Source organism: Helianthus annuus, chromosome 9 (genome assembly GCF_002127325.2).
Source record: "Helianthus annuus cultivar XRQ/B chromosome 9, HanXRQr2.0-SUNRISE, whole genome shotgun sequence".
Classification (NCBI taxonomy): Eukaryota; Viridiplantae; Streptophyta; class Magnoliopsida; order Asterales; family Asteraceae; genus Helianthus; species Helianthus annuus.
The window spans coordinates 184,392,321-184,420,203 of NC_035441.2; the positions used below are offsets into that span (position 1 = coordinate 184,392,321).

The 27,883-nt window shown below is 36.3% G+C and overlaps 4 protein-coding genes across 6 annotated transcripts; 2 read left to right on the forward strand and 2 right to left on the reverse strand.

Annotated features, from left to right (window-relative positions):
• The first annotated feature begins 498 nt into the window (after positions 1-498).
• LOC110875108 (signal peptidase complex catalytic subunit SEC11C) lies at positions 499-4,721 on the forward strand. The gene is made up of 9 exons (XM_035977997.1): positions 499-667; positions 766-789; positions 2,008-2,096; positions 2,369-2,440; positions 2,532-2,567; positions 3,273-3,318; positions 3,406-3,496; positions 4,289-4,346; positions 4,437-4,721. Exons 1-9 carry the CDS (start codon positions 589-591, stop codon positions 4,485-4,487), a joined length of 546 nt encoding a protein of 181 aa, XP_035833890.1. The 5' UTR covers positions 499-588; the 3' UTR covers positions 4,488-4,721.
• Positions 4,722-9,753: 5,032 nt separating this feature from the next.
• LOC110880084 (pentatricopeptide repeat-containing protein At1g52620) lies at positions 9,754-12,300 on the forward strand. The gene has a single exon (XM_022128648.2). It carries the CDS (start codon positions 9,796-9,798, stop codon positions 12,223-12,225), a length of 2,430 nt encoding a protein of 809 aa, XP_021984340.1. The 5' UTR covers positions 9,754-9,795; the 3' UTR covers positions 12,226-12,300.
• An 815-nt stretch (positions 12,301-13,115) lies between these two features.
• LOC110880083 (pentatricopeptide repeat-containing protein At1g52640, mitochondrial) lies at positions 13,116-14,905 on the reverse strand. Its single transcript, XM_022128647.2, has one exon. The coding sequence runs from the start codon at positions 14,794-14,796 to the stop codon at positions 13,228-13,230; it is 1,569 nt and encodes a 522-aa protein (XP_021984339.1). The 5' UTR covers positions 14,797-14,905; the 3' UTR covers positions 13,116-13,227.
• A 3,146-nt stretch (positions 14,906-18,051) lies between these two features.
• On the reverse strand, positions 18,052-21,337 carry LOC110880082 (O-fucosyltransferase 13). Of its 3 annotated transcripts, none has more exons than XM_022128644.2 (6): positions 21,092-21,337; positions 20,910-20,989; positions 20,562-20,632; positions 20,381-20,469; positions 20,039-20,260; positions 18,052-18,897 (listed from the first exon to the last, which is right to left on the reverse strand). In XM_022128644.2, the coding sequence occupies exons 1-6, from the start codon at positions 21,223-21,225 to the stop codon at positions 18,165-18,167; spliced, it is 1,329 nt and encodes a 442-aa protein (XP_021984336.1). In that variant the 5' UTR covers positions 21,226-21,337; the 3' UTR covers positions 18,052-18,164. The 3 variants fall into 3 exon arrangements, with proteins under 3 accessions (XP_021984336.1, XP_021984338.1, XP_021984337.1); XM_022128646.2 differs by having other exon boundaries at positions 20,562-20,669; XM_022128645.2 differs by having other exon boundaries at positions 20,562-20,674.
• Between the last annotated feature and the right edge of the window lie 6,546 nt (positions 21,338-27,883).

Here is a 27,883-nt window from a genome sequence, read left to right on the forward strand (position 1 = left end):
TGCACTTCTAGACAGCTCTATTTCTGAGAACCCGATCTTTAGATACTAGATCAGCCCATAAATACAAAACACACGTAGGGTGTTAGAGCATTCACATCTCTTCCATTTTTTTTACCCTATAATTTCACTAAAAATAACTACTTTTTCTTCTCTCATTTCAATTAAATAATATTTTTTATACTTTTATAATTACCTTTTCTCCCTCATCCGCTCACAATCACTTTCAAAATATATTAAAAAATTTTAGAGAGAGAACAGTGTCCCACAAATTTTCAGATGAACAGTAACAATTTATCTCTTCTTTACTCACAATCACTTCCAACTATCTACAATCAGTTTTCATAATATTAAAAGCTCTCTCACAGAATTTAGGGGATGGAATGCTCTTAGTAAAAGAAAAGTCGACAGACTAAAACTTAAGACAAAGAAAAGTCGACGGACTAAATTTAAAGACTTTTGACCAATCACATGTGACGAAAACACATCGAAAAAGAAAAGAAGAAAAGGCTGAATGGAACACCCCGACTGTTACACTGCACAGGCAGATACATTGATCATTTTTTTCCTAGACCGGTCAACTTTGAGACTATGGGTTTCATCGGAGATTCGATCGAGTCTTTGAAGTCCATTAATGTCAGACAATCCATAGAGCTGGTCATCACTCTGGGTAATTACAATTTTTACTAGTTTGTCGTGTGAAATAGCATGTTTATTTTTTTTTTTTTAAATTCAGATTACCTAAATATGTTATTTTCTTGACTTCAGGTATGATTGTTTCATCAGCACTAGTTAGGCTACACGGTATGGGGGTTGGCCCCGGCCCGTCGCGGGTCGGCGACGGTCCAAACACCGTGCCGCCCCCTACCGTCCCCGTCCTCTCCGTCCTTATGTAGCCGTTTGCGACGATGCAAAAAGAGTGGGGCCACCTAATTTTTTTACCGTTAAAAAAAAAAAACAAAAAAACCATAATTCGAAAAATGCCAAACGGTCACTTTTTAAAAATATATAAATATAACTTCCATTTTCACTATCAAACACCAAATTAACCTCAAAAATTCACCTCTTTCTCATATAATTTTTATACTCCTTCCACTATTCTCTCAACCTTCTTCCACATAATTTTCATGGATCCGTTCAACAACCCGGAGAACCCGAACACTTCGAACAACCCGAATACTCCCAACAATCCGACCCAACCAAATGTTTTTTCGGTTCCGGGATATTATCCAACGCTAGAACCGAACCAATTCTCCCAATATTCATCGAACGCGTTTGCTTCATTCCAACACTCGCCAAACCAATTCACTCAAATCTCCCAAAATCAAGCCCTTCAACAAATGATGATGCGGGGTGCTTGGAACTTCCCACCCGTTCAACCTCAACCGATCCCCACACCCCCCGTTCAACCTCAACCGATCACGACCCAATCCGAACCCGAAGACGATGTGGAGATTGTGCCCGAAACCCAACCGCCTAAAGGGAAAGGAAAACGAAACAAAGGCAAACAAGTGGTGGGTGATCAAACGTCGAAACCGAAGGCGATTAAGTGGACCCCAATCGAAGAAGAAGCCTTAGCCAAGGCTTTCATTGGCACTTCCGACAACCCGGTAAAAGGTTCGTACTTTTTTAAAGTTTACATCTTTTTAAACGTTCGATGTTGAAAAAATTACAACACGACATCATGAAAAAACATCAAATTATTTAACTTTATGTTTATTTTTATTAAGTCTTTTTTTTTAAGTTTATGTTTTTTTTTATATATATTTATGTAATGTGGGTTTAATATTAATGAAAATATTTTATTAGTATATTTGTTAAATGTTAAAAAAAATAGAATACTAAAAAAAACAAAAAAAAAAAACATAAAAAGTGGTGGAGGACCATGACTAGGATCATCCTACCATGCCTTCTAGTTTTGGAGGATGGACCATCTTAGAGAGGAATGTGACGTGGCGCCTACGTGGCGGATCATCCTCCAAGGATGGTCCATCACCATACCATGTAGTCTTATATGGAAGCTTTTAATGTGTGTTACTGGTTGCGAGTCACCCGTTGTTGTAGTTCTTACCGAAAGCATGGAACCCGCATTCCAGAGGGTAATTTGTCCTGCCTGTACATTATTATTATATTTATTTCTAACTTATAATTGTATTTTTTGTAGGTTTCTTTACATTTGTTGTAACTAATGGTTATATAACATAACATTATCCCGTTGGTTAACTGCCTTATGTCCAATTGATGGACAAACAGAAGCAGATTAAAGTATTAAACACTTATTTTGCTATACTTTGACTTAGTTTGAGAGATCTGTGAATATTTTGTATATATATATTTTTTTTCTAAACTGATGTCTAAATTACATTATCAGGGAGATATTCTGTTCTTACGAATGGGTGAAGAACCTATTCGGGCGGGTGAAATTGTTGTGTTTAACATTGATGTAAGAGTTTTTTTTTTTTTTTTTTTTAAATTTCTTTTTGATTGCCTAATAATTTAGCTACTCTAAGCATGATCTTGCACATTTTTATCAGGGCCGTGACATTCCAATCGTCCATCGTGTAATCAAGGTATCACTTAAATATTAGCTCATTATTACTTCAGTAAGAATGGATAATGAGTTATAGCAAGGTGGTTATTTCAAGTCAAACAAGACATTTTATTGGGGATGGAAGGGGTTTCTTTTAAGAGGAATTGGCCTGTAATAATCCCACCTAGACCTTATTGGCCACTAATAATCCCACCTCAGAATATTCTCTCCACCAGTCCCACCTTTCACCTATTTTTCCTACAATGGTCCCCCGTTAAAAATACTTAACGGAGTTAAGTTTTTTTTCCAAATTACAAACAAATTTTTAGGGCTTTTGATCAGAACGATGATACGAGTCCATTGATGTAAAACTTACTTCGAAATGGTGCTCCAAGTGACTTGATTTTAGTTAGTTGGAAATTTAAACACCCGAATTGAAGCGCCGTTTTCATCGTTTGGGGCACCATTTCGAGGAAAGTTTTACATCAACGGACTCCTATCGTCGTTCTAATCAAAAGCCCTAAAAAATTTGTTTGTAATTTGGAAAACGCTTAACTCCGTTAAGTTTTTTTAACGGGGGACCATTGTAGGAAAAATAGGTGAAAGGTGGGACTGGTCGAGGGAATATTCTGAGGTGGGATTATTAATGGCCAATAAGGTCTAGGTGGAATTATTACAGGTCAATTTCCCTTCTTTTAATCATTTTGTTAATGTGAATGGTGTGTCTTGTTGTTTCTTCTCACAGGTTCATGAACGGAATGATACAGCAGATTTCGATGTCCTTACAAAAGGTGTTTTTTTCTAGCAAAGTGTTAGATTTATCTCTAGATGTTAATCTATGACGATCTCTACATAGGATACTTACTTGTTAATCTCAGGGGATAACAATAGAGAGGCGGACGATAGAGGCATATACGCCCCAGGTCAGGAGTGGCTTCAGCGACACCACATCATGGGTAGAGCCGTTGGGTAAGGTTAAGATGTCTATAAATTAAATGACTAGCATAAATGTTAGACCATTAAAATGACCCCTTAGAGAAAAATGGCATTGTTTGTTATTGGATATAAAGACTGGTTTGGACCATAAACCATTTTAGACTCGATGAATCAAAGTTCTGCAAGAAAATGGTTATATTATATGTAGTTAACTATCAATTTTAAATTAATCATAGGGCAAATTACATAAGGATAGCAGGTAGACGGGCAACAAACTGCGCCGCCATCCCCTTCTGAATAGAAAACCCTAATCTACTAAAAACAAAGCCTCGCCCCTGAGGGGTCGAAAAGTTACTGTGGACCACACGCTGAACTCTAGCCAAGAATCGAACCGCCTCCGGCGCCAAGGAGCCGAACGTGTCAAACGCCAGAGGGACAAAGGCATGCTGATTGACAGTAATATTGAAAATGAGAATTCACATTAAAAGAAAAACGAGTTAGGAGATCCTATGCATTCTGAATGACTTCTACCTTTTTATTTTTAACCGACATAAGTTGACCCGATTACCCTCAAATCAAGTGAAATTGCCAACCAAAGGATCCTAACAACCATGGGTGTCGACTGTCGAGTGACCGTTGAACCAAGTGTATCTGTTGTTTGACCTTGACCCATGTCCTGCAACTTTTGTTACATGTATAGATTCTAAGATATATAACGTCGTCGTTGGCTCTTCTAAATACGCGGTTCTGTTTGTAATCCCTAATTTTGACATTTCCAAACCACAAACCAGATGGATCATTCCATTTTACATTGTTCATTTGCAGGTTTTTACCTTATGTTGGCTATCTTACGATCATCATGACCGAAAAGCTTATTATAAAGGTACATATATTACCCTTGTTTCAAATTAAAGTAACCGCCAGTCTAGCAAGTTTCTGATTAATGTTTTCGTTATTCTTTACCGTGTTGCAGTATGTTCTTTTCGGTGCATTGGGTTTGCTCGCGATGACATCCAAAGGTTGATAATCAAGCATCCAAAAAATCATCAGATTTTCATATACTTAAAAGAGTCTTAAAATTTCTTCCAAATATATATATGAAGTGTCAACATTAGCGAAACAAAAAACGCACACTTGTTGGTTTTATCGGTATCACCACAATAGTCTAGCCTTGGACATTAAGGCATCACTCTCATCATCCACTGAACCATATCGCGGCTTCTTTAATATATCAGCCGGTAGTGCATCTCTTTTCCAACGTTGTAGAACGTACTTATCCGAAATTTCATGCACACCTAAAACCCTTAGCACAAAAAAGATATGGCGACATACGCAATGTTGTAGAAGGCGCTAGGCGCTAGTCGGGCGGTGAGGTACAGCCTAGGGATTAATCGGGATTAATCGGAATGGGATTTTTGTATGTATTTTTTCAAAATTATATATATATACCCAATAATATAAAAATAATACTTCAAAATTCACATAAATACTTCAAGTTTCAGATAGTATGGTTCGATTTTGACCGATTTTGACCAATTTTGACCGCCTAGGACCGCCTAGAACCGATTTTGACCGACTAATATTGTCCGATTAATCCGATTTTTGACCGCCTAGGACCGATTTTGACCGATTTTTGACCATGACCGATTAATTGACCGCCTAGCTCAAAATTAGGCAGTAAGTGACCGCCTAGCGCCTAGGCGCCGATTAATCGACCGCCTAGGCCGATTTCTGCAACAGTGGACATACGTACCCGACCCGAACCATATTTAAGCAACTGCAGACCATGGTACCATCCCCCAAATTTCTAACCACCTGAAATTCGATACAGGTAAATATGCATATGTAAAATTATGAGTAAAATGTCATTTTCGTCCCTAAGGTTCGGCCAGTTTTGCGACTTTCGTCCAAAGGTTTGTTTTTCGGCATCTGGATCCAAAAGATTTGAAATCTTGCCATTTTCATCCGGCTCGTTCACTCCCTCCATTTTTCTCTGTTAAGTCAGGGGTATTTCCGTCTTTTTTGTTAACTTAAAAGGCAATTTGGTCTTTTTTACATAAAGTGAAAATGACCGAATTGCCATTTAAGTTAGCAAAAAGGCGGAAATATCTTTGACATAACGGAGAAAAATGGATGGAGTTAACAAGCCAGAAGAAAATGGCAGGATTTCAAACCTTTTGGATCCAGATGCGGAAAAACAAACGTTTGGACAAAAGTTGCAAAACTGGCCTAACCTCAAGGACGAAAATGACATTTTACTCTAAAATTTTGTTAATGAGGATAGTTTCTAGGTACAATATGAAAGCCTAAAACCAATGATCCTCACCACATACCTTAAATTCAGCAGTAGCGGTCGATCGATTCTCCTCGATTACATGCACCTTGCACCCGTTCTCGGACAGGATGGTGATTTGGGCGCATGACGTTACACATTTCCGAATCTCTTTCTGAACGTCTGTAAACAATGTGCGCGTATATACATTCGCTGCATAGCGTTATATTGGCAGAGATGTCAGCCACACGGGTGTGGTCGTGTTTGTCACATGGTCAAGCTGACGTTGGTTTAAACGTTGTGCCTCCATGGCATTCTCAAAACACATGATAAAGTGAACAAGCGAATTATTAGGGTGAGATTCAACCTTAAAAAAAGTATCAACCCTTGATGTGATTTTCGTTATACAACACATCGGTATATCCTTGAAATACGTCGGTATCCATCTCTCCCTAATTTCAAACATATCACGAAGCCACTTGTTCTCGCTTAATTCATATTCAGCAACGAGCTTGCGCCAAGATTCCTCAAACTCGATCACTGAAAGATACGCGTTTCTTACAAGTTTATTAAGTCGTTTACTCAAGTTTATTAATTTCAAACATTTGTGCATCCGCATTACCAACAAATTCACTCACGTCCTCTTCTGAAATTTGGATTCGACATTAACTGCTTACGACACTGCAACCGTTGACTCGCCTTAGTTAACTCCTTATTCTCGGCTTCTAGTAACTCATGATTGTGAGGTTCAACGAACTCATAAACCGGGTAAGTTGAAGTACCCGGTATAACCTTAAACTTAACACGCGCCGAGCAACCAGTTACCTTAATGTTGCCTGGTGTTTTGGAAATACCATATAAGGTATCGTTAGTACTTGGGTTACCGGATTTATTGCAGACTATATAACGATGGGTAATTTCGCCTTTTTTCTTCTTCACTGTTGATAATCTAGTAGCGAATCCAGCCTTGTCGGCGTAATCCTCGTACATCTTTTTTGCATCTTCTAATGAGTTGAACACGATACCCTCTGCGGGCTTCTCGCTAGCAGGAACGTTAGGAATCCAACAGCGGGTACCGATTGTATTGCTGCGATATATTTTAATTTCATAAAATTGGGCCAAAAGGTTTTATTGAGTATACAAGCTAACGAACATACATAAACGGATTTAAATAAACGAACAACACGACATTGAGTATATAAGCTAACGAACATACATAAAGGGATTTAAATAAACGAACAACACGACATATTCGTTCGTTTAACTATATGAATAATTAACAAACGTACACGAACAGTAGGACTAAAGTTAGGTTAAGTTAGAGGCAACTTGAAAATGAATCTTCCATACCTTACTTAAAGGTCTAGTAGTGGGCTGTAAGTGGATCAACATATAAATTGGACTTAGATTTGGGCTGAGCCCACTGAGAAAAAAAATGTGACCGGCGTCACCGGGGTCCGGGGAGACAATGGACCAGATTCAATTGTCACCATACTTACACATTTAAACAACGTTAATATATATATTTTGTTTTATTACGTTCAACTTCAGTGACCTCATTTATTCAACTTTAGTTACATGAAGATGGTAAGGGTTTCGATTGTTACCTAATAGATTTGCACAACTTCGGAATGTCGTCAGCAGGCGATCGAGAGTTGTTACACTCGGATATGGCTAGTTGAAGAAGAATTGAGGCTTTTCATGCTCAAAGGTCAAAAACGGGAATTGAGGGCGGGTCATGGGTCGGGATCCGGAGAACCGGATCAAACCCGATTTTTACCATCAAATACCGGTACCAAACCGGGTATATTCGGTGCCGATACCGAGCTCATCCCTACCACTGAGTGATGACGTGTCATTATTATAATCCATCCATTACTTCTTTTATCAGCTGCTCGTATGCTGAGTTGTTTGTATGCTTCTTGTTTGGTGAGTTTGTGAATCTTTACCAGTTATTTATCACAAGATTACTATTAATAATTTGAATTGTTGATAATTTTCTCAGTTTTTTATACATATATATATATATATATATATCAAGTAAGGCCACCCATAGTGTGGCGGCATATCGCGGCAAAACCCATCATAGCGCCGCGCTACACCGCTACGGCCGGCTATAGGCTGGTGATTCTGATTCCTTGTGAAGGTGATAATGGGGTGAAAAGTTGTGTTTAAAAAAAGTTACCGTTGCAACGGTCATATGTAATAAAAATCTAAAAAATCTATATATACATCCACTGAACCTCAAAACATTACACTCAAACAAACCTCAAAACACTCTTTGTCGCAACCCCGACCCCTACCCCGGGAGCGGGAGCAACGAGCACGAGCCGGTGGTATCGATGTTTATTAATTTGGCAGCGGAATTAAAACATCAGGATCGTAGTTAGGAAATAAATTTCAGAGTTTCAAAACACCAAACTTTTATATTAAACAAATGGGATAAAACCCATGTTTCATTCATAATATCTTTATAGGGATAAACCCTAGTTGCTGAAACATAAACTTTTATTTAGGTAATTTTTTAGCCACTTTCTTTTAGCCTTCAGTGTTCCATAGCTGGTTTCTTATAGCTTCACATTAAGTTACCTGAAACGCATTTTAAAAACATTTTATCAGTAAGAAATACTGGCGAGTACATTCCATTTTATAACACATCAGTTGTTATAACTTTACTGTATTAAGAGCGATTACAATGTTTATATCTAACCAATTACTCGTTCAGTACTTGTCACTCGACGGATCTGTGACTATAGTCATATCACACATTGTATACCCGTGCCCAATTGTGAAGGTTATCAAGTACTATATACAAACCCCATAATACTGACAGTAATTGTAGAATACAAAGACTTAATCACTGTAAGTATAATTGATAAACATTTAGCGTTTTGCAAAGCATTTGAAATAATGGCTCACAAACTGTGAGAAAAGAGAATGGACTCACATTGTAAACTTAGATATTTCTATGGGCTTCCTGATAATATTTCTTGACTATTTTCTCGAGTTTCTATAAAAACATACAATGCACGCGTGTTACTAAAATAACCCAAGTCACTTTAGCCATACAACATGAGACAGAACCCCAACGAACTTAGTCAGGCAGAGCCTTGACATGCATTGGTAGGTACTAGATCAATCGGGTAGGGTAACGAATTAGTGATCGGGGGTTAAAATACTTACAACGGGGCAGAGCTTCGTGTTTTAGGGGGTATTATAACTACTATTTTCGCACTATAGGGACAAAGAGAGAAAGAAATGTTGAACGATTTGAGAAGTGCAAGTTGCTACTCAATTTATAGCTGAATCGGGGGTCTCACGCGCCCCGCGACCCGTCTCACCTCCCTCTCTCGCGCCCCGTGAGGGCACCCTAGCTACGGCTAGGGTTGCCTGGTCACAAACCTAGGTTTAACATGTGTTGGTCACGTGGCATAAAAAGGGTGTCCAGCAAGCAAGGGTTGTCGCGCCCTGCGACACGCCCGGGTTAGACATGTTCGGTTTTGCGTTTTTGGAGCGGTTTTAGGGTGTTTTCGAGGGTTATTATACTATGTAATCTCATATTCTTATCAAAATAATACTCGCCATCGAAAGATTCGTTCACCGAAAATTTTTTTCACCTGAAGAAATTGCGGAGGAGGAAGAAGCGGTTACTAGTGCACGTGCCATCGCGATTCAAGCCATGCAACATGTTAGTCGTAATGTATTTTTTTATCGTAATGTTTTTATTAAATATTGTAATGTTTTTTTTTAATTTAATAAAAGTTTTTTTTAAATAAATTGGAGATTAAATGAAAAAAAATAGAAAATTAATAATTAGGTAATGATGGGCATGTGGCTTTATGACTGACTACACACTCTTGTGATATAAAGTCCCATAAAGTCTTTTTTTACGCATTTCGCTACTTGTCGTATAACGCCATTAAGGGGCTTTATTACTACAGATCGTCTAATTTTTGTGAATCTTTACCAGGATTAAAAAAGTAAATTTTTCCGGAGGCTAAACCAAACCGGTTCGGTTCTTACTGGTTCAGGGTCTGCCAAATGACCAAACGTTCTTCATATGTCGAAGACTCTCCTCTCTCGCATCACCCCTCACCACACTCACAACTCCAAATCACCATCCAAAATCTCACCTCATATCAAGAAAATCGTCAACGAACTCTGTCACATTCTCACAACCCAACACCCCAACTGGGAACAAACCATCGAAACCCGCCTCTCTCAACATAACATCGTCCCATCAGATGTTGCACACCAAGTGTTCGATAAAATTCCCGACGTCGAATCCGGCTTAAAATTCCTTAACTGGATAACTCAGAGACCATATGGGTGTCCTCTTAATGGGGCTGCTTATTCCTCTCTTTTAAAGCTGTTAGCAAAGTCGAAAGCTTTTCATGAGATTGATTCTGTGTTCATTCGTATGAAATGTGAAAATGAATTGCCTACTCATGATGCTCTAGGTGTTCTTGTTCGAGTCTATTCGGAATGCGGGTTGGTTGATAAAGCTCTTGAGTTTTATGCATTGGCTGTTGAAACATACAACAGTGTCCCGAATGTGTTTGCTTGTAATTCTTTATTGACCGGGCTTGTGAGAAATGATCGTCTGGAAGCCGCACACCAAGTGTATGATGAAATGCTTCAAAGAACCGATTCTGTTTGTGCGGATAATTATAGTACTTGTATAATGGTGAGCGCGTTTTGTAAGAAAGGAAAGGTCGAAGAAGGTCGAAAGTTAATTGTTGATAGATGGGGGCAAGGTTGTATACCCAACGTTGTTTTCTACAACATCCTCATTGATGGTTATTGCAAGAAGGGTGATGTTAAGAAAGCGTTTTTGTTGTTTAAAGAGCTTAAATTAAAGGGGTTTTTGCCTGCGGTTGAGACGTATGGTGCAATGATAAACGGTTTTTGCAAGGAAGGAAATTTCGGTTTTGTAGATAGACTTATGAACGAGATGAAGTCGAGAGGTTTGGTGATAAATGTTCAAGTTTATAACACCGTTATGGATGCTCAATGTCGTCACGGTTACAAGACGAAAGCAGTTGAGATACTAAAAAACATGATTGAAATCGGTTGTGCACCAGATATTGTTACGTATAACGTTTTAATATATGATTCTTGTACACGTGGGAAAGTTACAGAAGCCGAACAACTTGTGGAACAAGCTGCAAGAAGAGGACTAAGACCGAATAAGTTAACGTATACACCTTTGTTAAACGCGTATTGCCGGCAAAATGATGCCCACAAGGCGTTAGATTTGTTCGTTAAGATGGTCGATAACGGAGAAAAACCCGACCTGTTAACCTATAATTCTCTTATTCACGGGATTGTTACTTTAGGCGAGATTGAAACCGCAATAATAATATTGGAAAAGATGACCGAAAGAGGAGTATTCCCTGATGCAGGGGTATATAATATTCTGATTAACGGACTCTGCAAAAAACATAAACTTCCGGCTGCGAAGAAGTTGCTTTCTAAGATGCTTGATCGAAACATCCCACCTGATAAATTCGTTTATGCAACGTTAATCGACGGGTTTATTAGACATCAAGAGATTAACGAGGCGAAGAAGCTCTTTGAACTTGCAATTCAAGAAGGTATGAATCTTGATGTTGTCGTGTATAATGCAATGATCAAGGGTTACAGCAAAAATGGTAACTTAGAAGATGCGGTTTCTTGCGTCAAAAAGATGATTAAAGCGAATATTTCACCAGATGAGTTTAGCTATTCTACAATCATAGACGGGTACGTGAAACAACATGATCTTGATGGCGCGTTGGTAATTTTTAATCGTATGGTGAAACAAAACTGTAAGCCGAATGTGGTCACGTATACTTCACTAATTAACGGATTCTGTCGAAAAGGAGATAATCTCGGTGCTGAGAAAGTACTAAAAGAGATGAAGTTTCATGGGGTGATGCCAAATGTTGTTACTTACAGTATATTAATAGGAAGCTATTGCAAAAACGGTAAACTAGCAAAAGCAGCTTCTTTTTTCGAACAAATGTTAACGAACAAATGCAAGCCGAATGATGTTACGTTTCATCATTTAGTGAACGGTTTCTCGAAGCCTTATGAGAAAGATAACGAGGCGAAAAGCTTGATGTTTTTGGATATCAACAGTAGGATGATATCAGACGGTCGGTGTACAAGAGTTGCTGCGTACAGTACTATCGTTGTATGCCTTTGTCTTCACGGAATGCTCGATATATCTTTGCGGCTGAGTGAGAAAATGGGGATTCGGGGCTGTCCGATTGTTTTTGCTGCTTTGTTATATGGCGTTTGCTTAGAAGGGAAGGCGAAAGAATGGAACAATGTGATTTCGTGCAGTTTGAATGAAACGGATCTCGTTGTTGCTGTAAAATATTTGTCGATTTTTGATAGATATGTCCCACAAGGGGCGATTTCAGAAGCTTCTTTGATTTTGCAGAGGTTGATTGATAATAGTAAGGCCAAGCATCATGAAGTTTTGTTAGCTAGAGAAGAATGAAATTAGGTGATTTTACATTGTATATTAAATGTATCAAGTACGAATACGCGATTTACATGTTCTTGTTGCATTTTATTTGCTTCACGATAGGGCTGCTTAACGAGCGAGTAGACATGTGAACTTATAAAACCTCAAAAATATATATTTAGAGTTAAATGCCATTTTAGTCCTTGTGGTTTGGGCCATTTTGCCAGTTTAGTCCAAAGGTTTCATTTTTAACCTGTGGGTTCAAAAAGGTTTCACAATTGCCATTTTAGTCCACTGGGTTAACTTCATCAATTTTTTTTGTTAACGAGAAGGCCAATTCGGTCATTTTATATGGCTGAATTGCCATTTTAGTTAACAGAATTACATACAAAATGACCAAATTGGCATTCTCGTTAACAGAAAAAATGGATGAAGTTAACCCAGTGGATTAAAATGGCAACTGTGAAACCTTTTTGGACCCACAGGTTAAAAATGAAACCTTTGGACTAAAATGGCAAAATGGACCAAACCACAGGGACTAAAATGGCATTTAACTCTATATATTTATTTAAGATAAAAAGAAGAGTTAAATGTCATTTTAGTCCCTGTGGTTTGGGCCATTTTGCCAGTTTAGTCCAAAGGTTTCAGTTTTAACCTGTGGGTCCAAAAAGGTTTCACAGTTGCCATTTTAGTCCACTGGGTTAACTTCATCAATTTTTTTTTGTTAACGAGAAGGCCAATTCGGTCATTTTATATGGCTGAATTGCCATTTTAGTTAACAGAATTACATACAAAATTACCGAATTGGCCTTCTCGTTAACAGAAAAAATGGATAAAGTTAACCCAGTGGATTAAAATGGCAACTGTGAAACCTTTTTGGACCCACAGATTAAAAATGAAACATTTGGACTAAACTGGCAAAATGACCCAAACCACAGGGACTAAAATGACATTTAACTCTAAAAAGAAAAGTAAATAATTCAAATCCTACATCATCAAAAATACAATCAATTATATCAGTATCTGTTTCTAGTGTCAATAATCACTCTCTTCTGAGCTATCCTCTTCCTTTGTCAGCTTTATATCCTTCCTATTACCTCTCATAATGCTTGAAAGATCTTGTATAGTACAACTAGTGCTTCTTTCCATCTTATCAGCAAGAATATCTACTTGCTCTGGAAACCCTAATCCTATAATCTTATTCCTCAAAAGTTCACAGGTTGAAGAGTATGGTGGTATGCCATCATCAACCATCATTTCAAAATACCTACATGCATCCTCTAGCTTCCCTTTCTTCCTACAAAGTCCATGAACCATGACCGCATATGTCGAAGCTGATGGATGAAAACCGCTCGCTTCCATCTTCTCCCATTGCGCCGTGACCCTATCAAACCGCCCTACGCGAATTAACATCTTTAGCAGCATGTTGTACGTATGACGATCAGGGTCACACGAGTCTTGATCCATTCTCGATACCAATTTAGTCGCCATGTTAACTTCCAACCGGTTACAATGAAAAGCTAAGATAGCATTGTAGCTCCACACATCCGGTTTCACTTCCCTCTCGAGCATTTCATCTAACAGTTGGTACGCTTCATCAATTTGATCGTTTTTACACAGTCTGTTGATTATCGCGTTGTAAGTAAACACATTCGGTACAAGATTATACCTTTTCATCCTATCAAGAACCCGGAACGCAGAATGAACATCGTTCGCGTTACAAGCAGCATGAATAAAAATCGAATACGTGAACGCATCCGGCTCAAGCCCTTTCGACCTCATACCGCGAAACAACCTGTAGGCTTCTTCCACATTCCCTCCTTTACACAATGACTCCAATATGCTATTATAAGCATGCACATCCACACAACATCCTCTCACAAGCATTTCATCAAACACCTTCTGTGCCTCTTTTGATTCTCCAATGTAGCCCCAACCCCTCACCAAAATGCTGTAACTTTTCACACTTGGATTATATCCATGCTTGATTTTATCAAAGAACAACTGTGCTTCCCTCACATGCCTCCTCTTACAAAGCACATACAAAAGCTGATCTAAATCATTAACACTCGGTTTTATCCCATAATCAACCATATTATTAAAAGCCCTAATCGCATCAGAGGGTAAATTAGCTCTACTGTAACCATTAAAAATTACCCAGAAGATTTCTGAGCTGATTACACAGGATTGAGAGTCCTTAATTTCTCCGAGAAAGTCCCAAATTAATGGGAACTGTTTGCTTCTACCTAATATATCTATAAGAATGTGATAGCTGTCTTTGCTATGTACAAAATTGGGTAAGTTTTTAGCCCAGAGAAAGAACCTGTGAGCAGAGAAACCAAGATTGTTGCAGCGTTTGAGAACTTGTTCGACTAAATCGGTGGTTATGGCGGGTGAGAAGGGAGTGAGGGCTGAAACGATGTCGTGTCGGGGGCTACGGTAGTCGCTGAGGATGCGAGAGATGTCGTTGATGAGTTGTGTTGAAGGAGGAGCAAGTGAGGGTTGAGATTGAGATGAAAAAGGTTTAAAGAAATGAAGTTTAGGGTTTGTGGTGAAGAGACGGTTTATGGTTTTTGTTTGCCGGGAGAATGATCTGATTGCCATAGTTGAACCAGTGTCAGTAAGCTCTATTGAGTTCCAAATGTGTTTGAAACCGCACACCAGATGTATGATGAAATGCTTCAAACACAATACCAAGTTTTACACTCAACACACCCTTAAAACTCAGGTACCATATTTCCCCTTAAAAACATCCCTTAATTGCATATCTACCCAAGCCTAAATGAAAATTGCATATTTCCCCTTCTCTATTAAAATGACAAAATCACCCTTTTCAAAATTAAAGATCTTGCTTAGAAGAAAATCAGGTTCATAGTTATCATTCACCATTCACACCCACGACTCTTTAGCTTCTTTTACGGCGGTAATTCTAGCGGCGTGTCTCAAAGATTTGAGGTTAGTTATTTGTTTTAATTCTCTTTGTTTAGTTACGAAACCACACACATATGCTTAATGGATTGATATTTAGTGGATTCATATTTATTGGAATCATATTAAAACAACAATTGGATATCATGGAATCACACCTGGTGCAACACAAGTCAAACGGAAAATGTATTCTATTAAAGAAACTGTAAGATATGTATTCTATTAAAGCAACAGTACAATGTTAGTTATTAAAGCTTGTGAAAATATATTCTATGAATTAGCTAATGGAATATGATAATATAGATGGAAGATATGATATGATAAAGCTTGGGGTTGTTTTTTTGAAGTGATTTCTTGGACCTTAACGAATTAAAGTTTTGGTATTTTGCTTTTTTATACATGATTGTCACTCGTATTTTTTATGATTGTTACTCTAGCTTGTGAGAAAAAATAATGAAAAAAAAACTTGGTAAAAGACGCAAGTAACGAAAAAGGACAAAAACTAGTAAAAAATGGGTAAATATGCAATTTTCTAAAGTTTAGTAAAATTAAGGGTAAAATAGTCATTATAAAATGTAATTTTAATAAAATAAAGCAAAATGGGTAAATTTGCAATTTCATTAGTTAATAGAGGGGAAATATGCAATTTTATTTTAGGTTTGGGTAAATATGCAATTTAACAGTTTTTTAAAGGGAAATATGCAAAAAACCCTAAATCAGAAGTATCCCAATTTTTTTAGCGTACAATCATACAATATAAAAAAAACGACAATAAATAAATCAAGTAAAACAAATACCTAACTAACTGGGTCACACTTTCAATCATATTATTAATAATTTGGGCAATTGGGCCACTATTTCAATCGGGGTCCCTTATTCTACAAGTTTAGGTTGGTTAAGGGTATCTTTGGTATAAAACCGGAAATAAATAAAAAAAAAATACACTATGAACGCACTTGAGCCGTAGCCCGTGCTATGGCTGCTAAAGCATTGGTCCGCCCCAGGCCAAAAGAGCTTTTAGTGTAATGATGATAACTTCGTCTGTTAAATGGTGTTTCTATCTTGAAGTAGAGGGTTTGTGTTTTATAATGGGCATAGGTGTAGATTTAGAAAAAGAATTATAGATAGTATGTGATAAAACTCAGAAATCGAATTGACAAAATTAGAGGATAATTGGCTTGATTTGAGATGGACTATAAAGGCAGAGCTAAACTGAACTCACATAACAACTCAGTGAATCAGTCATACAAACTAAGGATCACTCCTATATAGGAGAGTGGAGCTACACAACATAGTATCTAACCGACTAACCACTCAGGTAACTAACTCTAGCCATACATACACACACATATATCCAATACACACCAATAGGCTAGGTCTTCGAAAACAAAATATTATTTTTAATTGATAAAAACTGAACGAACATTACAATGGAAAAACAAAGCAACTAATACTAATCCTAATACGGTTACTAGCTAAATTGATAAAAACTTCCCCACTACTTTCCTTCCAATGATTTCTCTTGAATTAAATAATTTAGGCGGGAACTTGAATATGTGACTTGATCCGTTTACCATTATGGGTATAGACCCGAACCAGGTTCATATCAGTACGTGTTAAACTAGTGGGAAACCTGCGCATTGCGACGGGGTAGAAAATTATCCTACGTTGTGCTCAGGGGCGGAGTTAGAAGGTTATTAGGGGTAGCACGGGCTACCCCTCAACCCCGTCTCCGTAGTGTAAAAATACACCTTAACTTCGTTTTCATAGTGTAAAAATACCCGTCAACTTCATCTCCGTTATACAAAGGATACCCCTGGTCTAAAAAATAAAAAAATGGGATACCCCTAAATTTTTGGGCTAGTTCCGCCACTGGTTGTGCTTGTTTTCCGTTGTTTATCAATCGTATCATTTTATAAAAAAAGGACGTCAGCCATCAGTTTTAAAGAAAACATTTCTCAAAGCAACAGTGATACTTGATACATATAATAAAAGACAACATCTTCCGTATAAAAAAGCTCATTAGCTCCTTTAACGTCCACTCTCTTAATTTATAAACAAGTGAAAGTAAAACTACTTCACACCATCTTTCGCGACGAAATCTAAACGAAAATAACATAGTTTTGATTTAAAATAATGTCGAGAAACAGATCACTAGACCAGAAGTCTACGTAGAATAACAAGCATGAAGGTCTGCAACTCACTCACTTGAAGACTCAAAATTTGTGCAAATTACCATGAGGGTAGAAAGTCTAGTTTCTTTAATAAGGTAGTATTTAATTTATATAGATTTGTGCAAGGGGTAGAAATGGAAGAACATGACAAAAGTATGTGAATTTGATGTAGATTTGTTCTTGACCTTTGTTATGTCATTTCAAAAATTTGTGCAAATTACCATAAAGGTAGAAAACCTAATTTCTTTAATAAGGTAGTATAGATATAGATTATTAAGACACTGGGTTTTGCTAAACCGTCAATAGGAGCATGAAATCTAAACCAACGACATAAGATAAACAAAAAAAGACGATTAAATACAAAAATGTTACCACCTTAAAAGAACGAATTCACATGCCCAAAAAATAAACCAACGACATAAGATAAACAAAAAAAGACAATTAAATACAAGAGTGAATTGCAAGTTTTGTCCTTTATCTTTAGGCCATTTTGCAAGTTTTGTCCTTTATGTTTAAATTTGACGAGTTTTGTCCTTTATGTTTGAAAATCAAGCATGTTTTACCCTTTGGGGCAAAACGTGCTTGATTTTTAAGGACAAAACGTGCTTGATTTTTTGAACATAAAGGACAAAACGTGATTGATTTTTAAACATAAAGGACAAAACGTGCTTGATTTTTAAGGCCCAAAGGGTAAAACGTGCTTCATTTTCAAACATAAAGGACAAAACTCGTCAAATTTAAAGATAAAGGACAAAACTTGCAAAATGGCCCAAAGGGTAAAACGTGCTTCATTTGCAAAATGTTACCACCTTAAAAGAACGAATTCACATGCCCAAAAAACAGATAACCAAAAGTGGAATAAAAAAAACATCACAATTTGAAGTCACAAAAGCAATCTGGTAAGGCAGAGCCTCTACCCATTACAAAATCATCTCCATGAGCCTTTTTAAGTGCTTCCTTCAACTCTTTCCCTTTTAATCCCTGACTAGTAAAATCTGCAAAATCCTTCCTGTTTAAAAATAAAGTTTTATACAACCCCTTATAAGCTCTCATTGCAGCCACCATCTTATCCATATTACCGAAGTAAGTCGCCACATACGCGTCACTATTAATCGACACGTAATAATCCAATGCAGCTTTTGTGTTCCCATGCATATTCTTAAAATCTTCACCACTCAAAAGAGACGATTTTGTAACAACATTTGTGTAAACAGACGTTAACCCTTCTAACTCCATAATCCCGTCTCCAGCTGCTAAATAGATATTTGTGTTTTTCGGGATTAAAAGCGATTGAAGAATGAAAGCGGTTTCATTCGGTGTAAGAGGACATTTTCCTCGGCTTCTCCAAACACGTGCTGTTTCACCAGTAAATGGTTTTCGGTCTCCACGTGCAGCATCTATAGCCTTCATAGAGGCCGGTGAAAGCCCACTGTACTCACATTGACTGTACGCTACCATATCGGGCTCAAACCGAAGGTGAAGAGATAGAAACGGTTTGGGTATGACTTCTAGAAGCTCATTGCTTTTTTTCTCCAAAACGGCTGTTAAGCGTAAGGCACTGTAACATGCTTGGCAAAGGGCAGCCTTTGCATAGAGTGGAAACCTGCAATATTTCACAAGTTTTAAAAGACAATATATTAGAGCCGGGTACGTCTGGGAGAGTTCGGTAATGGGTCATTTTAGCTGGATCGGGTTGATAACCACCGACACCCACCTCTTCCCAGAGGTACCGGGTTCGAGCCTTGGGAGTGGCATATGTCGCCCAGGGTAAGAACTCGGCATGGGGAAGTCACCGCGGAGCTAGCTTGGTCGGGTAGCGGCTCCCGGAGTGAGATCACTCCGGCGGTTGGGAGGACCGTGCACTATCCCCCCCCCCCACTTTTACCATTATAAAAACGCTACAGAAATAATGCATTAGCCAACAAGCGTTTGGGCTAGCGGTATCAAGGTGACCAAACAACCAAAAGGTTGTGGGTTCAAGTCCCACAGGAGACAAAAGGTCTATTATAGGTGTGAGTCTTTGCTGTTCAACGAATAATATATAAATTGTGATTGCAACAATAATACGACTTTTTGGATTAAAGGGCTAATTGCCTAAACTAAAAACGTATTTAAACACTTTTACCAATGAGACAATGTACGTATAAAGATGACAATCTTCCTAAGAATACAATGATGACATGTGTCCGCTGCATCTAGTCTGTTGAGTTTGCCACAAGACACCATCACATTTTTAGACACAATAAGTAGAAGAAGGATATATTATTTTCCAATATAAATTAGACAAAATGGCAAACTAATCTCACTTCTTTCCAACTTCTTACCAATCATAGCAATGTACATTTACCAATTGTTGCTAACTTGCCAGTTGCCATGGCTGGTAACAATTGTACATAGATTGCTGTCTTGTAATGTTTTATAAGTCCACTATCTTGATTGATAAATGTATGAAAAACTGAAAATACATTGGTAAATACCTTTTTGTCCATTATTAAATTTTCTTAAGAATAAATAATGCATCAACTACGGTTCCAAAGAAAATATTATATAATCAAAGTCGATGGATGGAACAATTTAGGAAGTTGTTTTCCCTAGAAATAGACTTATGGAGACGTTGAACCCGTTCGGCCTATTTCAAAACAAAACAGAACCCAAATCAACCTATACATAAGCTAACGAGTAGAAATTGCCACTTCTAGTAAGTATGTTCTTTACTTAAAGAAAACTAAAAGTTTTTAACATACCTGTCACGTCTTTGGCTCATTGCAGGTGTAATAGAGATATAACGATGCTCCAATAAAGAAGGAAGAACACTCTCAACATAATCAAACTGGCCTTTTCGCTTACTGCAATCTACTCTAACAGGTTCTTTCGATGCTATTTCTGCAGGTAGTTCTTTTACAACATTTATAAATCCTTTCAGCTGTTCTATGAAGTAGTCCACATCAAATACATCTGCAAATCCACTGAAGACAAACACAACAATTACATTCAAATCTTCACAAGTGATTTAAAAGTCCGTATGATAAAGATCCAATAAAGATAATTGAAGCTTTAAGCATTAGCAACACAAATTCATAAAGTACCTTGATTCGTTCCAATACGCAGCCACTTCAAACTTTGGCAAAACAAGAGTTGCATTTAGTAACCGCGCAACACCAACACCATCACATAACTGCAAACAGTAGTAAACAAGTAAACATCAATCGATCTAGTTTCTAACCGAACAACAAAATGTCATTAATTGTACGTGTCTAGAGCACTTACATCCCTCCTCATCTGATTAAGGCCACCGTAACAATCCACTCGAATGTAACCATTGCTTTCAGCCGGTAGAGCTGCAGCATTTCAACACAAAAAACCAAATGCAATTGTCTGCACTGAACGCGATTCAACAATTCGACTCAATTATAAACCCTAAATCACTTCTCATACATGTAAACCCTACCACTCGCATTAATCGGGCGAAACGAAAACCTAATTCTCTTACACTATAATTATTAGTATTCCTAAACATATGCTTCAAAGTTTTCTAGTTCTAATTCAGATCTACAGCAAACAGTATACAGAAATATCTTCTAACATAAATTGTAACAATTAGTAGAACAAACTGACCGGTTAAATGTCCTTGAAGCCACCATTTGCAAGGTCTCCACTCCAGAATCCTTTTCGCACTCCATATATCGGACTCTACACTGCAATTAAGTGTTCGAGTAGATCGATTTGATCTAAAATCAGTTACAGCAATCGATTATGAACTAAAAGAGGTAGGAAAAAAGGAGGATCTGTGGACTTACATGACGTAATTGAGAGGAATCTGCGAGAACGGTGAAGAAGGAGATAGAGAGATCGCGACGAACAACAGGAAGATTGTGAAGAATGTGAGGGTGAGTAAGGGTTTCTTCATGAAAAGTGATAACATCTGGTACATACATACGGATGGATCGGTTACTTGCAGGATTTGAAGTGTGAATGGTGATTGTAGCGTTTGAAGAACAGGTTTAACAGAATATATTTACAACTTTAACAACGACCCAAATTATTCTGAGTTTTTTTTAACCGGAGTTTCAAGGTTTTTCGGGTTTTTGGATGAGAAAAACTAACTCGATAACCGAATCATTCTAAGCTTGGGTTGGTCAGGTTTAGGTTAATTTGAGTTTGGGTTAAACTAGTAACCGAGTTGGTGATTTCATAATTGTTCATCGTTTTTACTCTCATAGTCGAATTAGTGATTCCAACAAAATCTCATAGTCATTCTTGATAATGACCTCGTCACCCAAAATATGCTTCAAACTTTCTACAAGAAAACTAACCAATTACCGATCCATAAACTATATTCGGGCTAGGGTATTGACATTATCTAGATTATTCAACTACGGGTTATTCGGGTTCCTTTTAATAGGGTTTGAATTTCAGGTTTTGGTTAAAAATCCCACGCCTACACAAAACTCTATCTTTACTCAAGTACAAATATTAGATACATGAATTTGATAAATGTAAAATGTATTATAGTTGGAACGGGTTTGGGTCAAGACGGGTACGGGTCAGAATGGGTTGTTTTAGAAAATAGTTGTTTTGGTTCTGGTCAAAATGGATTCAGGTAAGGACGTGTTTACGTCAGAAATGGGTCGATATAGAAAAAGTTATACTGTTTCGGGACAAAACAAGTTTTAACAAACATTGGTGTCGGTGGAAATAGACCATTTCCATATTATAAATTAGCAACAAGTTGTTGCTTAATGGTCTTGTATCCCATGGATTGAGAGTTTTCCAAAAAAAAAAATTCACTTCTAACCCAAAGAATTTTACTTTTTGCATTTTAACCCTTTAATTTTTTAACTTTTAACCTAAAGTTTTTCATCTTTTTCAATTTAACCCCAACACTTTTATATTTTCAACTTTGATCCTCCATACTTTTTATCTTTCGCAAGTTTTTTCGTTTTACGTTTCGTTCTAAATTTTGCGAGTTAACACACAACAACGTACGTGTGTGGTTCAACGTTTTTTCGTCTATTTTTTCCCTTTTGACAAGCCCGTCGCAAAATGTCTATCTTTCCCCGTTTGACAGATTCGTCGCAACGCACAGGTCCTAGATCGACTTATTTATTCTTTTCTACGTTTAACGTTTCGCTCTAATTTCATCGCATTAACACGCCGCAATGGACGTGTGTGGTTCGACGATCTTACGACTGCTTTTCGTCCGGTGTTATTTTGTCCTTTTTATTTATTTTAGTTTTACGAGTTTTTCCGATATTAGTGGTCGTTGGCGGTGATGTAATATTGGTGCTACTTGGCACGTCTTTACGAACGTTTTTAATCTATTAAGTTTTTTACTAATAATATTTTTGAGTTTACCTCTATATATTTTTTAATAAGAAAACTAAATTTTACGTGTATGTTTTATGTATCTGTCGGTATAAATTCAATTTGCTCTACGTTTCGACGTAAACTTTTTTCTTGAAACGTGTTAGGTCAGATATAATTTGTTTTCATTTAAAAAAAAAACATTTTTAAGTGCATGTTTTATGTACGTTTTGGTATAAATTACAGTTGGTTTACGTTTCAACGTAAACTTTTTTGAAAACGAGTCAGGTCAAATATAACATGTTTTCGTCTTTTGATGTATGTTTCGTAAATTTTATTTCGAACCGAGTGGAGTCAGATTGTGTTTTCCCCTTTTTTTCAAAAGCTGCTATTTATCTTTTTTGATTACTCGTGTTGGTTTTTCATTTATACCGGTTGATGTTTTCTATGTATGAGTTGGGTAACATATAATACGTTATGATTGTACGATATAAACTCGATTTACTTTACGTTTTGATACAATCGCAATGCTTATATAGGTCACATTGAGTTCAGTCAGATACTTCGAAACGTGCGTTTTCATATAGTTAACGCATGACATAACATTTGGACTAATCCATTCAAAATTTGCGATGTACCCGTGCCGCAACGCGCGCGGGTTTTTTACTAGTTTTAAAATAATTATCACAATTGTGTACCTCAAAAGGTTTTGTTTCGGTTTGTTCATATACGCTAAATACCTGAATAAGCTCGTATATATGTGTATGTACATACACAAAATATAATTTACCATTTACCATTCTTTAAGGTACACTGACTGATTTAACTATTCCCCAAACTCTTCACCATTTTGGTGAGATTTCCAACCGCTATATAATTGTTAGCTTGGCCCACTTAAAAAAATAAACAAAAAGAAAAGAGGATCTATTATTCAAATCAAATCTTTTAACACACAACACTGGATATCAATAATATTAACAGTTGTGGGCCAGCCCAGTAAACAAAATAATAAATATAAATGAAAATCAGATCCAAGTCTAATCGGCCCACTACCCAACTCTTTTACAAATGCAGAGTAAATCTAATTTTCTCAAGTGGCTTCTGTTGTCAAGACTCAAGTGACTTGTATCCTTCGGGGTTGGTGTCCTAATGAAGAAAAACAAAATTTCTATGACCACTTAAATTAGAGAACTCGTGGATTCAGATTCTACAAGAACTAAAAGAAAGAATTACCATTAAAGAAAATGACTTCTACTTTTTTTTAACGGCAAGGAACGACGTGTCAACCACCATGACACCAGACGTTGTGGTCAAGGTTGACTACTCGACCTCCGCCAGTCCCTTGGCTCTAGTTGGATGCCGCATAAAATAATGAGAAGAGTGAGAGTCGAACCTGAGTCACAAAAAACACCAAATTTTTCCCCAATCACTTTACCACTACCTCATTGCAAAAAAAAAAAAAATTGACTTGTAGTATTGGAAAGATATGGGTTAAAATATATTAATTGAACTTCATGATGAGGATATTAATTAGCCACTAAATAACACATAGATGTCAACAATTGAGAACGTGCGTCTGATTGATGGCACCATATCTTACAAAAAGAGGGGGGTCGCTAGAAATGAACTTGAGTGCGAGTTTAAAAAATGAGTGTTCTAATCTTTAAGATATTATATATGGGGTGGTAGGGCCGGTAATTTTACACGAATACACGACACGAACCTACACGAAGTTAACAGGTATCGTGTATGGCCTTAACAGGTATCGTGTACCAAACAGGTGGACACGATATTACCTGTTAATTTTCGTGTATAAACAGGTTAAATACCTGTTTACCTGTTAATACCCGTTAAGAAGTGATCTTGACCATCCATTTAGTTAATCAAGGGCTAAGATTAAATGATGGAAATTAAAGGGAAGAAAAGAAGCGCGTGAGTTTGTTAGGGGCATTCTAGTCAATCCAAGGCAATAGTTTCTCTCTTCTTCAATTCCCCCCCCCCCATTTTTTAAACGTTAATAACTCTTTCATACGACATTATTTTTTTTTATAAAAATTGCACCAAAAAAACAAGCGTTTTTTTATCTTTAAAACGAGTATACTACTGCTATATTTTCGAAAAAAAAAAATTTGAAAACCCAGTTGCGTAAAACGCAATGAAAAAAAAAACTAAAAAATGACATTTTTCTAAAACGCAATGCACCAAAAACACAAAGAAATGTCTTATTTGTAAAACGCAATGGCTAGAAAACACAAAGAAATGTGTTATTTCTAAAACGCAATAGCCTAAAAACTCAAAAGAAAGTGTAGTTTCTAAAACGCAATGGACTGAAAACACATAAAAATGTGTTTTACCTAAAACGCAATGCACAAAAAACATAAAGAAATGTCTTATTTCTAAAACGCAATGGCCAGAAAACACTTAAAATGTCTGTTTTCTAAAACGCAATGGACTGAAAACACATAAAAATGTGTTTTACCTAAAACGCAATGCACCAAAAACACAAAGAAATCTCTTATTTATAAAACGCAATAGACCAAAAACACAAAGAAATCTGTTTTTTCTAAAACGCAATGGACTAAAAACACATAAAAAATGTTTTTTTTTGTAAAACGCAATAGATTAAAAACACAAAAAAATGTGTTTTTTTTAAACACAATGAATTAAAAACATAAAAAAATGGGTTTTCTCATTGTTTTATAAAAACGCAATAAGTTGATTCAAGGACGCAATGCACGTTGATTCAAAAACGCAATGCACAGTTAAGGTTAATACATATGGTATTCCATTACTAAAAGAAATTTTCAAGTATAAAATACATTTATTTAATTTAAAAGATGAATGGAAAACAACTATAATATTAATTAATGCAGCCAAATGAAACATGACATGAGCATTAGCATTAGCATCTGGACAAAATTTTACCACCTCATACCTCAAAGGGCCACCTTCTTCTTTCTTTTTTATCATTTATGTTTCATCTTTCACTACATTCACAAATTGGAATACTATTACAGCCATTAATTCTCTGAAACATAAGCTATTTTAGGGACCTTTACATAAAACACAATGAGGATCAGACAAACATTAAAGTGAAAAACACTTTTACAAATTCATTGTGTTTTGGAGATTCAAATTCACATAAACAAAGAAACATGAAGGTGAAAAAACACAATTGCGTTTTACAAAAATTGCGTTTTATAACAAGGTCACAGTTCACATTCCGACCACTATATAAAAAAAACAACTCACAGCTGTTACTTTCGTTATATTCTTCAATGATTGACGGCATTAATCTGGTTGTTCGGAGGTGGTACCGGCGCCGGCGCCGGTAGGACGTCGTCGGAGATGACGTATCCGTTGGTTTTCTTCATCATGGTAGCCGAAACGGTGTCGTTTGGTTGATCTCATCGGAATAGTATGGAATTCCGACATACACCGCCTGAGAAATTGTTCGCCGGTGTTCCGTGGTGGTGGTGGGATGGGATGAACTGATGCTGCTGGTGGGATGGGATCCGGATGTTCATAACTATTGTCATAACTATACAATCTTCGAACAGGTTCAACAAGCGCGACTTCATTTGGTGCTAAATTAGTAATAGTGTGAAGAAGAATTCTCGACAAGGTAAATTTTTCATAACTATTGTCAAAAGTTCATTTCAGTCATTTGCAACTTATAAATTAAGGAGTCCACTAATTTTCTATCTATTTTTTTATACAACAGGAGTCTGATTTATATGATAGTGTGAATGTGAATGTGTGATACCTTTAAGCTTGAAACAAAAATGTCAAGTGACTAAATACAATAATGAAGCAAGGCTAAAACAACCTTTCATTCCTTTGAATGATCAACAATATGTAACTAGATTAGCTATTTGATATTCTTTGTGTTCTCGCTTAAATATGTAACCGTGATTGATTGTCTTTCGGAATAGATGGTATATAACTATACTAGGTTAGAACCCCGTGTATTACACGGGGTTAAGTTAATAAAATTTTAAATTATTAAATAAGAAAAAAAATAGAAACATTAGAAAAAGAAATAATAAATAAATAAAACATTCATAAAGTAAATATTAATAAAGAAAAGTAATAAATAGCTAAGAAATAATAAGCGGAAATAATTTCATTTAGTTACTATCAACATTTCTTATTTTAAAATCTTTACCTTAATATCCGACCTTTAAATATATATGTTAAACTAATGAATATTTTTTGTTAGATTAGGTCTCCTAAACCTTCAGACAAAATCAACCGTTACCTCAAATATATTTTTATTTATAACTTATAATAATGATATTTTTTGTTTAAACCTTACAAAAAAAATATATTTTACGAAAGTGTTTTTATATTAGATTTATAATGATGGCCATTATTTCATATATAATCTAATTTTAAGCCTTTACCAGGACTATTTAAACATGATTATTTGTTGTTATTTAAAAAAATGTAAATAAACAGTTTTCATTATTGAATTCATTGAATCCATGTAATACACAAGACAATAACATAATATTATGAAAAAAAAATTAAGAACCTAACTATATATATATACAATTTCTTAAAATAAACTAACAAACTATAAGTAAAAAAACCTAAATTCAATTATGCCCTTTAGTCATGGTCATGGCCGCCCTGAGGGTGGGCGGGGAGGACCACCAGCCAGGGCCCGATATTTTGAAGGGCACACTATTTTAAAAATATTTGATATGTATATGTAAAAAAATAAATTAATAGAGTATGCCCATACAAACATTAACATAGGCCCACTTACAAAACTATTTTTAAGGTTTAGTAGTTATTAGCCCATTAACATTAGGTTCAGACATTTATTGTGCCCAATACCCAATTTCGTTAAGACCTAAGGGCGGTAGGGCATGTTTTTTCAAGCTCGAACATGGTACATGAATTCCCGGGGCCGGCCCTGGTCATAGTGTCCTATGCGATAGTATTAATTAATAATAATATCAATTTTTTTAACGTAAAGAATAATATTTAATGATACGTGAAAAAAATAGTTTGGGGTCACCTTAATAATTTTTGTACTTAATTATCGGGTTATTTAAATATTAGAAATATGGCAAATTTTTAGGAATAAAATAATAATAAAAATGAGTTTTCTACTTATTATCGATTGATAACATATAATTTCAGTTGTTTAAATATCTAGAAATATGGCATATTTTTAGGAATAAAAAAACAATAAAAATATTATAATTTAGGAGGGAAACCTAATTAAAGAGTAGTTCAGAGATTGACATGTGTCCTCAATCAAGTTTCTTTTA

Excerpts from the sequence above, each read along its gene's own strand:
- LOC110875108 (XM_035977997.1), top strand. The coding sequence starts at position 589 with ATGGGTTTCATCGGAGATTCGATCGAGTCTTTGAAGTCCATTAATGTC. Across the intron at positions 2,441-2,531 it reads TTGTTGTGTTTAACATTGAT|GGCCGTGACATTCCAATCGT; the intron begins GTAAGAGTTTTT and ends CATTTTTATCAG. Across the intron at positions 4,347-4,436 it reads CCGAAAAGCTTATTATAAAG|TATGTTCTTTTCGGTGCATT; the intron begins GTACATATATTA and ends ACCGTGTTGCAG.
- LOC110880084 (XM_022128648.2), top strand. The coding sequence starts at position 9,796 with ATGTCGAAGACTCTCCTCTCTCGCATCACCCCTCACCACACTCACAAC.
- LOC110880082 (XM_022128644.2), bottom strand. The coding sequence starts at position 21,225 with ATGTACCAGATGTTATCACTTTTCATGAAGAAACCCTTACTCACCCTC. Across the intron at positions 20,990-21,091 it reads ATTCCTCTCAATTACGTCAT|TGTAGAGTCCGATATATGGA; the intron begins GTAAGTCCACAG and ends ACTTAATTGCAG. Across the intron at positions 20,261-20,380 it reads GCGTATTGGAACGAATCAAG|TGGATTTGCAGATGTATTTG; the intron begins GTACTTTATGAA and ends GTTTGTCTTCAG.
- LOC110880083 (XM_022128647.2), bottom strand. The coding sequence starts at position 14,796 with ATGGCAATCAGATCATTCTCCCGGCAAACAAAAACCATAAACCGTCTC.